Consider the following 15010-nt stretch of genomic DNA (forward strand, 5'->3'; position numbering starts at 1 on the left):
CAGTTTCCAAACTACATACTGACATTTAATAGAGATAGGCAATACATAGTTTTGAGAAATAGTGAAATACAATTGACAAAAGGGAAAAACTAAAAGAAAAACTATAATTCTAGTGTCGACAATAATGGCATGTGAATGTGGCATGGCAATTGGCAAAAATATAGTTTTGAACTTTTGAAACACGTTTTTAAAGTTTTAGGAATTTCCAGATAGTTTTAAAGACATATTTTTGAAACTCTATTAATATTAGATTTTTTTTTAATTCATAGACGAAAATTATTTTCAGACAATGCTTTTTTAGATCTTAGATAAGGGGAGGCTGAAACAACCAAATACTTATGGTTTAATGTGAATAATTCAACTGTAAATGTCACAATTACAATAGTTGTGAAGAACGAACATAAAATTATATGAATTAAAATAAATGATGCACCGTTTCAGCAAGATTAGAAATGATTTGGGTTTGAGAACGGTTCCTAAAAGAAACCGCCATCACTAACATTTGATGGTGCCGCCCTCCCGTACGTACAAATGCGACGTAATCCGTATCGTAATTAAACTTAGGTTATGTAGACAGATTTTGTGACAGAGTAGACAATGATTTTGTGCCATACGTTTTCGATTCTTTTGTTTTTCACAGCATCACAGCCTTCCCTAATTTTAAATTTTGTTGATCTTGGTGGACTTCGAGAATATGTATTCTACGTAAGTAGGTACAGATAATCGAATTGGTGGATTTTACATTTCACTATACATAATTCCACTCCTCCAAGTACAAATTAAAAAGAATCAGATAAAAGTTCTTTAGAGCAGTAGCCGAAAAATTCTTTGTAAAATCTTGTCAGGATAAAAACAACCATACCTAGGTACAGTCGATAGACAAATAAAACTGAGACAAAAATGACAATCACATAAGTCAAAATTTACAAATTTGCATCGTTTAATTACGGCTTTATCACAAATAGGTTAACTTAGGTATGACATATTATATAGACACTGACAAATATATTGACAAATCTTTGTTTTCGGAAACTCACTTTACTTTTTATTTTAAATACATAACTAGTGGCTCATACCAACATGTTAAAAAAATCTAACTATACTCGTACCTATATGCAAGCAAGAAACTGAAAATTATTTAAACCGAATATTTACCTAATCAAAACACAACCAACTTTCTGGTGTTCTCATCTGTCAAATATTTTTTACAAATCAAGACTACATTATATTAAGCATTATAGATTTGAATTGTCAAATTCAAGGACGGCCAAGCTTTAGTGACTGTACCGTTTATTTAATGCATGATTGGACTTTTGCTGAAAATGTATTCATAATCAAAAATCATGAAAATGTTATTTGTGTCAAAATTGTGAAATAGAAGTTATGAGGCTTTTAATAATAATTTATTTGCTTCTAGACGTTTTACAGTATCAACCCAAGAAATTATTAGATAATAATTAGATAATGAAGATTGTGTGCATTTACAAAATTTATGGCAAAAATGAAAAACGAAATGACGTGACGGACTTGTCAAAATTTGAAATTTTTATTTATTTTAAGTTGTCATTACAAATAAAAAATTAAAGTGTCCATTGGTATGCCTTAGTAACTTTATCAATAGTAACAACCTAACTGCATTTGGACAATATTAAGTTTTTTCTTTTGCAGGCCAAGGCTTATCTCAGTTATCTCTTCGTATCGGTGGTATAAAAGTTAATTTCTTCTAAACTTCTTAAATAATATAATAATTTTAACTTTCCTTGTTCAAAATATTTCTTCTCTCAACAAGTCTATAATCTATACCTTGTTACTAAGACAATCTTACAAGTTATGAATATCAATAATTTTATTGAAAAAAAGGAAATTATTGATATACTGAGCGGGACAATATGATCATTTTTTAAATTTATGTAAGATTAGGTACTACTTAACTATTTAACCATTTTTGTTAAGTTTTAACAAATTAACAACAAATCATCAACCGAGTTTTCCACAAATAAAAAAGTATGTTTCTGTAGCCATAGAAAAATAGCCACCTTTTTTCACTTATTTTAAATAAGAAATGATAGTTGGTTTCTCATTAGTCATTATTAGTGTGGAAATCAAACATTACAATACTCAAGATGGGAACATTTATTGAAAAAATAATAAAAGTGAAAACAAAATTATTAATATGGAAATTTCTACGAGTTATTTTTGCAATTTGTTAATGTAATGACTGACAATAATTGATTTGAAGATGAAGAAATTGTTATTACATTTTTTTTTTATGACGGTGAATGTTTTTTATTGCCAAAATTTTCACAGCAACATTCATTTATCATTAACTGAATTTTAAAGTTTTTGGTGATCTAATTAGAAAGCAAACAAAAATTTCAATGCTTCCTAATCAATTTTACATAAACGTTATTCAAATGTCAAATTTTCAAATAAGTTTTTTTTAACTACTTAAACGTCTGTATAAAAAATCTTGTGTGGAAATATATGTATAAGCAAACTGGATGATTTTTTTCACTTATGCTTTTGCAAAACTCGCTTACACTCGTTTTACAACTTTCGCATACGAAATGCATAAATAACTATTCTTAGATTCCAATTTGAATCCATTAATCTAAATTGTTAGATGACCCTTTTTTCATACCTACACATATAGACATTTTTGTGGTCGTCAACATTATAGAGATTGCAAAATGTTTAGACTTAATTTATTATTAATTATGCAAATTTTATGGTATGATACAGCGATTTGGTTTGCAAAATTGATGGACGAGTGTCAAATGATATAAATTTAAAACACGGAAAATAACCTAAAAATTAGATTCATTGTATCATGTTTCAACAAAATTTGCTCACAGCAAATATTTCCTAATTATTATTTAGTACCGCTTTATATTTTGTAAGAAAAATTCGATTTAGGGTTGCACACTTTTCTTTCTCTTATCATATTATTTCTATAACTGTCTGACGCAAATATACACCCATTAGTTTTTTTTATACCATTCACAAATGCGAAGATATTCTTCTAACTATGTATCAAAGGGCGCTTAAATTCCTTTCATCTCTTCTTGACTGATATTAGGCTATTTTCTAAACTTGTCTACATTAAATCAAGTTCCTGCATGATTCGGAATTTGGTTCGCTCCTGGCATTTGGGCATTTTGTAATGCTTGACATATTTTCCACTAATAAGGTTGTAATGAATGTCACTTTTTTACTTGTTAAAAAGAGATACGATCTGTCTTTCGAGAACAAAAAAAAATACATTGTCTTTATAATTTCATCATTTTTAAGTGATTAATTCCCACATACATCAAACATGCGCGTTCAGACAATCAGAGCGCTTGCTTTCATCCAATCAAAAATGTTTATCGCGAATAAATCATCCTCCTAATCTGTCTTCTGTCAAAAGCGGATAAAATTTCATGTTACTCCTGTCAGATTCTCAAATTGTTTTTAATAATTGTGTTTTTAATAACTGTAAGTATTATAAATAAATAATTAACGTTAAAGTTTGTATTCTGAAATTAATCTTGCCAAAAATAACGCGACCTAATTTTTTAAATCTGATAAAAAAATTAAGTCTTGTTATTTTATCTTCGATGATTTCTTAAAAAAGGATTGCTTTAATGTAAAATATGCATTTATTCAGCTTAAATGGAATTTATATTTTGTTTACATCATTTTAAAACTTCAAATTTTGTAAGAAATGATGATGGCATCTTTGTATTTTCCAATTGCATCACAAAAATGCTTTAGTGCCACTTGATATCCTTTTCTTAGCATTTCCATGACTCATAGTTTACGTTTCCAATATTTTTTAGAAATTTATACTTAAAGAATTGCAAAATAGCAGAATATTTCCATAAATAGATGAAAAATGTATTTTTTGTTTTCCCAAGTCTGTAACAAAAAAAAAAGAGTTAAAACAAATCAGCCTGATATTGACTATGTCATTTTCTTTCATATACGAAAGCCCTGAACAAAAGCTAGTTAATCATAAATTTACAATAACTAGCAAACTTTTAGCTTACTTTTTCGCATTTGCCCTATTCAAAGCCTAAAATAATGTAAGAATCTGATATGTATATTAAAAAAAAAAACATTATTTATTTACAAAAATTGCAAAATTTCAAAATTTTCTTCAACTTATTTTTAAAATTTTATATTTTATTACTTTCAAAATATTGTCGGCATAAATGTTAATGACATTAAATCAATTGAAAAATGATCAACACTGACCTAAATTAAACAAATTATCATTGACACATATTCTGGTAACATAAAAAGTACCAAAGTTAGTGTTGAAGAGACGATTGTGAAAGCACTACTCGTCAGTTTGCAGAATAAAAACACAAACAATGCGAAAAGTCAGGTTAGATTTAAACAGCTGATCCGTATTTGTAATCCATGGTTAGTTCACAATCGACTCTTCCACGCCAACTTTGAGAAAAAAAATTAAATGAACACCGGATGTTATTATATCGAGTGTTCAATTGAAAAGATCATGAAGCACGCTTTCAATTTTTCACAATATTGTGAAGTATGTATGTCTTACATCAGTGACAAAAGTTAGGTTAGGACCACGTTAAGAAGTGACATTTTTGATTAAATTTATTTTATATGTAATGTGATGGGCAGATTATAAAAAAGGTTTATAATTAGAGCAAGGCATGTCTCTGACTACATATTTGACATTGAATACAAAACCTCTTAATTTGACGAAAGTCAAGTCAATATTGTTTATGTTGAAAGGATTAAATGCACACCAAGACATTATTGCTTACATTGTCGATACGTCAATTACAAATATGTAATCTTCTTGGATAATCTGCTAGATTCAATTCCTGCACTGCTGTGACACGGCAGGGATAAAGATGTAAATTCTTGTGTAACATTTTGTGCGTTGTTCCAATTCCAACAGAGAGATTAATTTGCTGACTCAATTGTCGGATAGATGTTTTTGGTGCATTAATTAAATTTCAATTCCAAAAAAAACGAAACTCAACTTAAAAAAAGACGTTACACTCGCAATACATAACTGACATCTGTCAAAGAAGGCATCATCCCGTTTTCGCTTTATCTTCTTTCAACAAAAAGTCATAGGCCCAGTTGTATCGTGAATTGAATTTGTTATTAGAGTTGGCACTGGAACTGTCAACGCATGTCTAATTTTGAACTATCGCGGCAAACGTCACATTTAATGACAACTGTAAAACAGAAAATGGCGAATTAAGGATTCGAGGGATTAAGAGAAAAATGACAATGGTAATGTTTATTTTATTAAACAATGTTACAACAGATGCTGAAAGTGTTCACCATTTTGTTTTAAGCACAAACGGGCCCTTCGTTAGACTCCACTGATAGCATTTTGTAACATTAATTTATACACAAATAAGTTTATCGATTCAAAAAGACCTACGGGTTCAGTTCCAGCGCCAACTTTAATAACAAATTCAATGGATCGCTCGATATAAACCTTAGTTAACATCGTGTCAGCTAACAGCGCGTCAAGTCGAAAATCCGCCCATTTGATTAGCTGATTCAAATTCAATGTTAAATATCCCACAATCAGATCGCTTGACATTATGTTAACTTTAACAACGAACTTGACATCGCTTTATACAACCGGGCCATACCTAACTTAATAAACTTTTCATTTGAACACCCGTTATAACAGCTGTTATTAAAGTTTGTAAAAAAGATAAAACAAACAAATAAAACGGTTTAACACTTTTCTAATTCACTAACTAATTCACAGTATGTATTTATTTGTATGTCTTTTTTTAGGTATCATCTGTAATTAATTAATGGGCGCATATTTTTCATAAAATAGAAAGTTGATTTGAAATATTTAGGAAAAATTAAATTATGTTCCAAACAAAAACAGTAAAAACAAAATAATTTTGAAGTTCTTTGAAGAAATTCGACCTGTCTTGCAATAAATAAATTTTTAATATTTGGTTTTGTAAGTGATTTGTGCAATTGCAAAGACAAGAACAATTTAAAAAATATTCCGAAAAAAATATAGACGGATGACGCAAACCTATCCATTAATTAATCATTCAAAGAAATCTGTGCACGTAATTTAATTTCCCACAGATCTGGTGTAGTTCCACTAATTGATGTAAATGTAAAATAATTTCTATGACATAATCACTTATTAAAATTTATTTCGAAGGTGTGTCCTTTCCTGTCTTCGGCTCAGACAGAGTTAACGTATACGAAAAGTGAATTAATACCTACCTCAATATTTTTAACGTGTCCATTAACTACACCCCGCTGAAGCACCAGTCAAAATATTTACCCCTTCCCTCTCCGAGGCCTAGTCGCCACCCTTCAGTAACTGGAACAAACCGGAACGAAAATGAAATTCAAATGGGGCGAAGACAGCGGTCCAACCCGGAATTAACATATAGTTCACATTCGCAGCTGTATGAAAATTTATGGTGCGGCTTCTGCAAAAGCAGGTGGTTTGTGTAAATAAATTCAAGGGTGTTAAGTGAAATCTCCCGTCATCTACTACCTGAAGATTAGGGGTTAGGAAGCGCAGGTGGACAACGTCAGCGAACACCTTTGATATCCGACACCCACAATTCCACCACGAGGTTCCCACACACTTTTGCATAAACATATAAAAGCTACCGAAGGAGTGTCTCTGTCACCTGAACACGGTGACAACCTAATTGTAGAACAATGGTTTTACGGCTGACACTCGTCAGTCTCGCGCGATTTACATGAGAGAGGCTTGGCCCAATTTGAGAGGACAAAAATCGGAAAATTTTTCCGGTCGACTCTCGGAAAGGAAGAATTATGATGGTGCTGGTTAATGACGTCCACACAAGCTAACTCGTTATGTATCCGTTATTCATAATCAGCTTGGAGAAGGACAGCGACTGAGAGACGGAGGACAGCTTTGAAAAGAAGACCCATTACTTTTCATTAGAGGCTTGACAATCTCGACCACTTTCAAGTTGGGATTTTTTATGAATTAAATCCGGGTCCACAACTACCTAACCCGATCAATACATTCCATTCACATTCACACGATTAAACAGACGAATGTCATAAAATACTTTATTCAAAATTTCCAAATGTACATCACAAAACATGCTTTAGAAACTAGACTAAACTAAAAAAGAAACCTTACTCAAATTTATTATTAAAACGAATTTTACATTAACATAACCTCAATCGGAATTCATTTGAGATCGATTTGTTCACACAATAGTACATCCGGGCTTTGATCCCATCAAGTTTCCCAAAATAACTTAAAACTTACTACATAGGTTTGTACCGTAACACTTTTTGGGTGCGTTGAACTATACACAGTGACCTAAGTACAACAAAACACGCCCCCAAAACAACCTATCATCTACAAAACAAAATTGCGAGCATGTAGTCCCTTCCTTTATCTATTTACAAGTACAAAAATCACAATATTTACAAAAAAGGAACTAATTTTGTCATTAGGTACCCTTCTTTCATTACCTTCTCATGATATCTTCAATGGTAAAACCAGTCTTCTTGGGAGGATTCTGGGGCGGCCGCGGCGGCGGCAACTCATCTTTCTTCATCGACAAATCACTCGCCACGCTGCTCGACGCCACCGCCGCTTCCATCTTGAGCCCCACGTCGCTGGGTTTCATCGTCGACGGCGGCATCGGCACGCTCTGAGGCACCAGAGTATGCTGCATCGGCGGCTGGTGCATCAACCTCAGTTTCATCTGAGGCGTGTAGGTTGGTCTGTCTGCATCCAGGTGTCGCTTCCTGAAGTTATCCAAGAACTTCTGTTCGACTAAAGCTCCACTGGTGATGGTCGACGATTTCACGGGGTGTAAATCGCGCCGTATTTGGAGCTGGGGGTGGTGTTGAGGGGGTGGTTCCGGTACAGGTTCCGCTTTCTCGCACTCGATTTCCGGTCGATCTTCCTGACCCGGATCGATCTCGGGGTCTTCTTCGAGGTCGTCTTCGTCGTCTATTCCGTGTCTGAAGTCGGGGCGCTCCTGGTGGGGTCTCATGGTGTAAGGACTCGACGAAGAGCATGGCTCGTGGCACTGCGTCCTTTCGGGAGCTTCTTCGCGAGTATCCAATGAGGGGCTTCTGGGTCTCGGAGACATTCCTTCTATGTCGCTGGAGGGCAAGTATCCGTCACCTAGTCCATCTGCCGGGACGTCGCCCACGGCATGGGTGAGAGCGTGTCTTCGCAAGTCGCAGTTGCGTCTGAAGACCTTTCCGCATGAGTTGCATTCGTAGGGTTTGTGGTCGGTGTGTGTTAACAGATGGGTTTTTAAGTTGGAGCGCTGGTTGAAGGAGCGACTGCAGACGGGACACTTGTGCGGCGATTCCTCCATGTGAAGAATTTTGTGGACGGCGAGAGTCCGCGACTGGCAGAATCCTTTGCCGCATTCTCCACATTTGAACGGCTTCTCTTTGCTGTGGATGTATCTGCAATTAAGAAAAAAAGATGCATTACGAAAGCCATTTGCATAGTTATGGTTGTTGGGATGGAATTCGCCTCGTTACACGGGATGAGATCCATTTAAACGATAAAAATCTCGCGTGCCATGCATACAAGAGCTGAGGTTAAACGTTGGATGGACAAGGCCCGAGATACAACAGGGACAGAATAATTACTCCAACTGAGTCAATTAAAGTTAAATCGCAACCATATTTTTGCTAAAGTTTTCCCAAAAATCGTTTTGTTCTAAGATTATTAATTTATATGCGTTTAAGAGAAGACAAAGAGATGAACAAGGCGGGACGTTAGCCCTGAAGCACTCAAGAGGTACTCAAAGTTTACAACGCTTAGACATGGCTGAAACATTGTATCACATATTCTAAGAACGTACTGGCATTTCATAGTAGATAGCTTATTTTTTAAATGTGACAGGGAGGGTAAGAATTAATTGCCTCGCCCTCCAAAATAATAATAATAAAAATAAAATTAGTGGAAACATTAAAAAGATATATATTTCGGTTTTTAAACAGATAAAGAATGAACTAAAGTAGCTGGTTTGAATGGTACAGGGTCATTATAAATTATTGTTCCATCGCAGTAGGCGTTGGTGACGTAGTTGACTGTGCCGCAAGCCTCATAACATGAGTGAGACTAGTATCGCCGATAGGTGGCGCTACTAGCGGTAGTGGAAATCTGTCTACTATTGTATATTTTTTCCTGGTAGGCGGTTGCGCGCGCCATTTACAAAATCCTGCAACAAAATGCAACCTCCCTATTGGTTAGTGGAATAGAGTAACCAATAGGGAGGTCGCATTTCGTTGCACGATTTTGTAAATGGCACGCGCAACCGCCTACCAGGAAAAACTAGACTATAATAGTTTGTCTAACGTTGCGATGCTTGCGGCACATTAAAATTTGTGTGAGTTTTCAACTCCAACTGCGATGGGACATTTATAATGACCCCGCAGAAGAACTAATTTTTACCATTCGACTCTTGAAGTGAGGCTTAAGCAATGATTATTTTTATTAGTGTTATATTTCAATTATTATGTTCGATCAACTGTACATCCGCGTTTTGTACTATGTTTTAATTGACTGCAATAAAAACAGTGGAGAAATCTGATAAAGAATACAAAAAACTTGTGTTGCAGTTTTAGTTTAAAGATTTCTTGTATGGTTAAAGTAAAAAATCCAATTTTACAAATATTTTGCTGATTTTGAAACTTGAAATCGAAAAATGACAAGCAAGAAGTAAGAATCTGCAGATTCGCGTTCAAACGTCAAGAAACAATAGAGGATACGTCCAGGTATTTTTATTTGATCGTACGTTATCATCTGCAACTCATCTTCATCATTTAGCTGTCAATCGGAACCATATACTTTAATAAAACAAATGAGATAGATCTTCATTAAAAAATGGTTCAGTCTTTTATTATCTAGAAATCATGTCGGTCATCAGCTCAATTTAAAAATATGAAAGTAAAGTGTGAAAAAATATCATTTCCAATAAATGTAAAACAATTAATTCTGTTCTGTAAGTAGGTATATTCGAAAACGTGATGGAATTATACAGAAAAAATTTTGTGAATCACAAAGACTTTGACGTGGACATGTTGGACTACACAGTATATTTATTCATGAACAGTTCCACGTAAAGTAAAGTAAGTCGTGGTTTTGAATTCCTCTTTGATGCAATAATAAAACTCCCCTGATTCGTTGTCAATTTGCAGAATGCCCAACAGATGTCAAACAAAACAATGTTAATTAAGACTAAATCATGTTTAGAAGAAAAATATAATAAATATAAAAATAGTACAGAGTACAGTTAAATGTTTCATTTAAAGTGATAACAGCAAGTTCTTTTGTTGTTATACGGTTATACCACTGTTTTGAAAAACTGAAACTGTTGTCCAAAAACAAGATATAATCTTCTTCCAAATTTCAAGAATTCAAGAAGTATGAACGACATAAATGTTGATCTATCATCATTTAGCTACAAATACTTTTTCGTGTTCGTTTCCTGAGAAATATAACCGGGAAAGTGGTATATAACTAAATATATAAACTTTCCTGGTTATATACCTAACTTGTCATCTGTCAAAGATAACCTCAAAATTTATAATAAATTAATGTTTTTTAAGATTTTGCCCAAACGAACACGAAAAATGTTATTCAATATTCGTGCGCTGTCACTTTTCAGGTATGAGGCCGAAATTTGAAGCACGAGGCGTTACCCGAGCTACTCATATGAAAATAACTATTTCCTATTTCAAGTCAAGTCACGTTAAGAACTTAACAGAACTAATGAGATTCAAAGTGTGCATTTTAATAATGAATTTATAACGAAAATGCTTTAAAATGGGCTTATTAAATTCGTCAGCACATAAATATTAAATTGTTTGTCTCTGAACTACGATGATTATTTAAATTACTGTTAGGATGAGGTATGCAATTAAGAAAGCTCTTTTGTAACATTTTATTTTGTCCCAAGTTACCATTTAACTGGGTTTATTACCAGAGACATAATAGATAGAGCAATTTGTTATTTCCACAGTTGGAAACCTTGGTTTGACTTAATTCATCGTGAAACATCTAATGTCTTTTTCTCTCGAATTTTAATAGTTTTAAATAATGTATTACAAAACAATAAATTTAGTTATTTATGTACGCATTTATGTGTACATCACGTTTAACTTTACTCAGACACTGCATCTATCGTCTCGTAATTGGATTTTGTAATTGTTGGGCAATACCTGTGATTAATCTTATTCAATTTTTCTGCCTATTAGCCAGTTTCGAGATTTCATCTTGTTTTCGTGAAATTAAAACTTATCTTGTTCCGAACAAAATCCCAAACAAGTTCTCCAATTACTTGTGGCCCATCAGACAGCTTTTATGTCACTTTATTTAACTTATGACGGTTTGTTATATCGGAAAAAAACATTGTTACACGAAGCTGCGCCATATGTGTGACTAATTAAAAAGATGTAAACGACAATACAACCGTCCCGCCGGTAATGTGGATCGGGTCGTTATCTAGATCAAAAATCAAGTTGGCCCTGAAAGAAGCTGCTGCATATCTTCAGCCTTTGGAAATAGACGTGTTACGTCACCTGAATAGTACACCACGTACGATTACGTAACGCGAACGTAATGCAGAAACGTATAAAAAACGACTTTTCGAAATAAAAAATTAATAATCCTGGCGGTCGGTGTACACGGTTCTCTGCATTCCACAGCGTATTAACCGGAGCAATCTATAATATACGGAGTGGACATGCTGGGAGTCAGCTTACAGTCCGGCTCTGAATAAATTCATAAATTTTTAAGTTAATCCCTCGAGAATCCGACCGTGTACAAGTTATGCGATGCCACCGTAGGGCTAACTTGCGAATTATTCATACGTTGCTAATTACTGGTTGCCGACCAGCTGTTGACGATGGCCAATAAAAATTATTGAATTAACGGAGTCGCGGTGTAAGAAAGTCGTTAAAAACACGGTTTCGGTTTGTTTGAGGGGCACCCACGCAGGTAAGAGCCGAGCAGGGGTGCAACCGGGGCTCAAACGCGCTATAACTAATTGTTTTCGTGGATCGTGATTATGCTATTAAGTGTGTTTGTGCTTCTTCGGGAATGGAGAAACTGAGAACAAACGCACTCAGTTTTGTGATTTATAACTAAATAAATTGAATCCATCGTGTTTGCAACGTACCACATTTCAGTAACAGGTGTCTTCACTGAATATTAATCTACTTTTGCCAGTAAATAATCCCTCAATTCCACTCCCCACCACGATATGGCGGATCGGTCAAAAAAATCTCCTTGGTGGACTAACAAAGAATGTATCATATACGATTATAGCGTGAAGTTTGTTTTTTCTAAGGAGTAATACCAAATTTCAATTCATGGAAGTTTTTTTATTTACGATTAAAATTGTTACTTTACATAACCTCAGAATCAAGAAAACTTAAATTTAGGTGTTTTTATACGTTTAAACAAAAAAAAGTGTGTAACGGTGACACTCTTTTTTCCACTTTTTTCTAGTTATAAATGATTGTCTGGTCCAGCTTGCTATGAAATTTTGAATGTGCCGCTTTATAGAATAAACTCGGCAAATTCTGAATTAACATTTTCAAGTTTGATTGTTGGCAAAATCATACCCTCAAAAATTTTGCCAATCTGTTTAGCTCTAAATGTTATTAACTGTGAAAAAACGAATATATATAAGGAACGAAAACTGGATTAAAAAGTGCGAATAAAATGCCATTAATGTCAAAAGTGACAATTCATAATAATTTAAAATTGGGCATCTGTTTCAAAAAGGCGGCACAATAATATTTTTTGACCCGACAATAATTTATAGAACCCTGTATAATTTGAGAACACTGATGTATGCACGTGCATGTATCAAGACATGCACGGCCGTGTGCAAACCGCTTTATTTCAAAATTATGATTCACAAAGAGATCACTTTCTACTAAAGTTTTTTAGCAAACATATTTTTACATTATAAAAAAAATAAAACAAAAAAAAAATCTCTAAACCAAATAGGTACCTAGTAAAATACCAATAAGTGAAATTTGTTCCTATTTTTATTTCTGCTGCAAATTGCTTAACAAATAAAATATTTGAAGGCAATTAACTTAATGCACTTAACACTTAATCAATAATCAAGTAAATATTTATTAGGAAACTAATACTTAATAAAGGTTTTACACTTTTTTCAATTAAACCTCTCCAATATTTTAAAACCAAAACATAAATTAGTGGATGTAATAAAATTGTCCATCCATTAATAAAATATTAAAGTAGGTATCTCTGAAAAATTGTAAATCTTCTGGCAAAAAAAAAAACATCGCACAGCCGCTGAAAAAAAAATTGTCATGTTGTTAAGGTTAGAATTTTGCTGTCAAGTCCACAATTATTGTTTTAGGTTTTGAAAAATAAAATGTTATTAAGACAATTCGAATGTTAGAATTTTTTTCTGTGTAAATCAGATCGTCTTAACAACCTATTCGATTAGTAACTAAGAAAATGTAATGGGCGGGGCAGATAAAATGTTACGTCGTTCTTAGTATAGTAGTAATCAAAAATAACAAATTAAATTCCATTTCAAAGAATCATGCGTTCAAATGAAAATCTGGGCTGAGTAGGTGTTTAAAAAAGTAAACCACTTGGAACAGTGCAAAGTTTGAATTTCCCGCCGTTTCACACAAATGACATTTGTTTATCGGCACATAATTGAACATGTTTGTTTTTAAAAACAAAGGGTGTCCTTAGATATTTGCTTCGAGAAGAGGAATCGTTAATTATTCTATTTTTAATGCTAAGAAAGAAAGAAGCAGGACGATTTATTGTTTATAAATTTTAGGTTAGCTGTCAACATGCTCTTATTACAACTGTCAATTTACACTTAAAAAAAGCAAAACAATTGACGGTTTCCAGCGCTTCCCCAGAACAGGAATTTTTAATTTTTTTAGTACTCCAAGTGAATTTGGACTAAAATGTACCAAAACAGAAAAGATCTTGTTACTCAACACAAAAGTAAACGGAAGTCCCGAGTTTACATCGAAATACATACTAACATCCATCCTTGAGAGCCTTTTATTATAAAAATAAAAATTATTTGTTACACAGTCTAGGACTGGTTTTACAAATCTATGAGGGGCATGGTGACCACCTCAATAGACCGGGACCAATGGCTTAACGTGACTTCCGAATCACGAGACAGAATATAGCCTTTTTTTTATTATTTTAAATTTCGCCCTGGGTCGGAATCGAACCCGCGACCCTCGCGTCCCTGAGCCGAAACGGACTCCCTTAGGCTATATTATGCCTATTTTTAAAATAATTTATTCCTATCATTTAATTGTTTTTTTTTTTCTTGTATATCCTCTAAATCCTGTACATTCCTGATTAAAACTATTTCGTCAACGCTCTAGTAAAACGACGAAAATATAGGGGACAACGTTTGCTTTGGTGTGGCGCAGCACCCACAACCGTATAGTACGAAAATCGAACCGAACTTGTTCAATTCACACCTGACGCTTGTATGGTGGTCTCTTTCACAAGATACTTGCAGGTTATTTCGTTGTTCGGTCTTTGGCCGGACTCTCCAAGGCTAACCGGATAACAGCCGCTCCGTGCTTCAGATCTCGAGGAACGAACGTCCAGCTGCCATTTTACTCTCGACTTGTCGATGGTCCGGTGTGACATAATTTTCCGGGTTTCTCTGCTATTGTCCGGTCGAATTTCGAGTCTAGTCCGGCCCGGAGGCCGATAATATTTATGATACTGCTCTTCAATTAACAGGTGGAGTTTTGGTATCGCTCTTACCCTTCTATTTTTAGTGCAAGACAGATGATGACCGGGGGCTAAATATTATCTCGTTTATGCATATAACCTGAAATTATGGGCTTTATATTTTAATTCGTCTTGATTTATTTTCAAGATGGTCGAGGAACGATGGTCGGAGTCGGTTTGCGGCTGAAATTTCACCGGTTATCTAGTAGAAGCTGACCGTGGTTTAATGAACGAAGCTCGAGCTCGTGC

General features: G+C 34.1%; 1 protein-coding gene and 1 long non-coding RNA gene across 3 annotated transcripts in view; both read right to left on the reverse strand.

Moving 5' to 3' along the window:
- Positions 1-3654: 3654 nt before the first annotated feature.
- Positions 3655-6751, reverse strand: LOC138137761 (uncharacterized). Its single transcript, XR_011161873.1, has 3 exons — positions 6524-6751; positions 6244-6343; positions 3655-3900 (listed from the first exon to the last, which is right to left on the reverse strand). It is a non-coding gene; the product is annotated as an uncharacterized lncRNA (long non-coding RNA).
- A 309-nt stretch (positions 6752-7060) lies between these two features.
- LOC138138163 (protein bowel-like) overlaps positions 7061-15010 on the reverse strand; it is a 34303-nt gene continuing 26353 nt past the window's right edge. For both annotated transcript variants that reach the window (XM_069057944.1, XM_069057945.1), the window contains exon 3: positions 7061-8445. In XM_069057944.1, the coding sequence (XP_068914045.1) occupies positions 7485-8445 (961 nt within the window). In that variant the 3' untranslated portion in view covers positions 7061-7484. The remainder of the gene's footprint in view (positions 8446-15010) is intronic.

Source organism: Tenebrio molitor, chromosome 9 (genome assembly GCF_963966145.1).
Source record: "Tenebrio molitor chromosome 9, icTenMoli1.1, whole genome shotgun sequence".
NCBI lineage: Eukaryota > Metazoa > Arthropoda > Insecta > Coleoptera > Tenebrionidae > Tenebrio > Tenebrio molitor.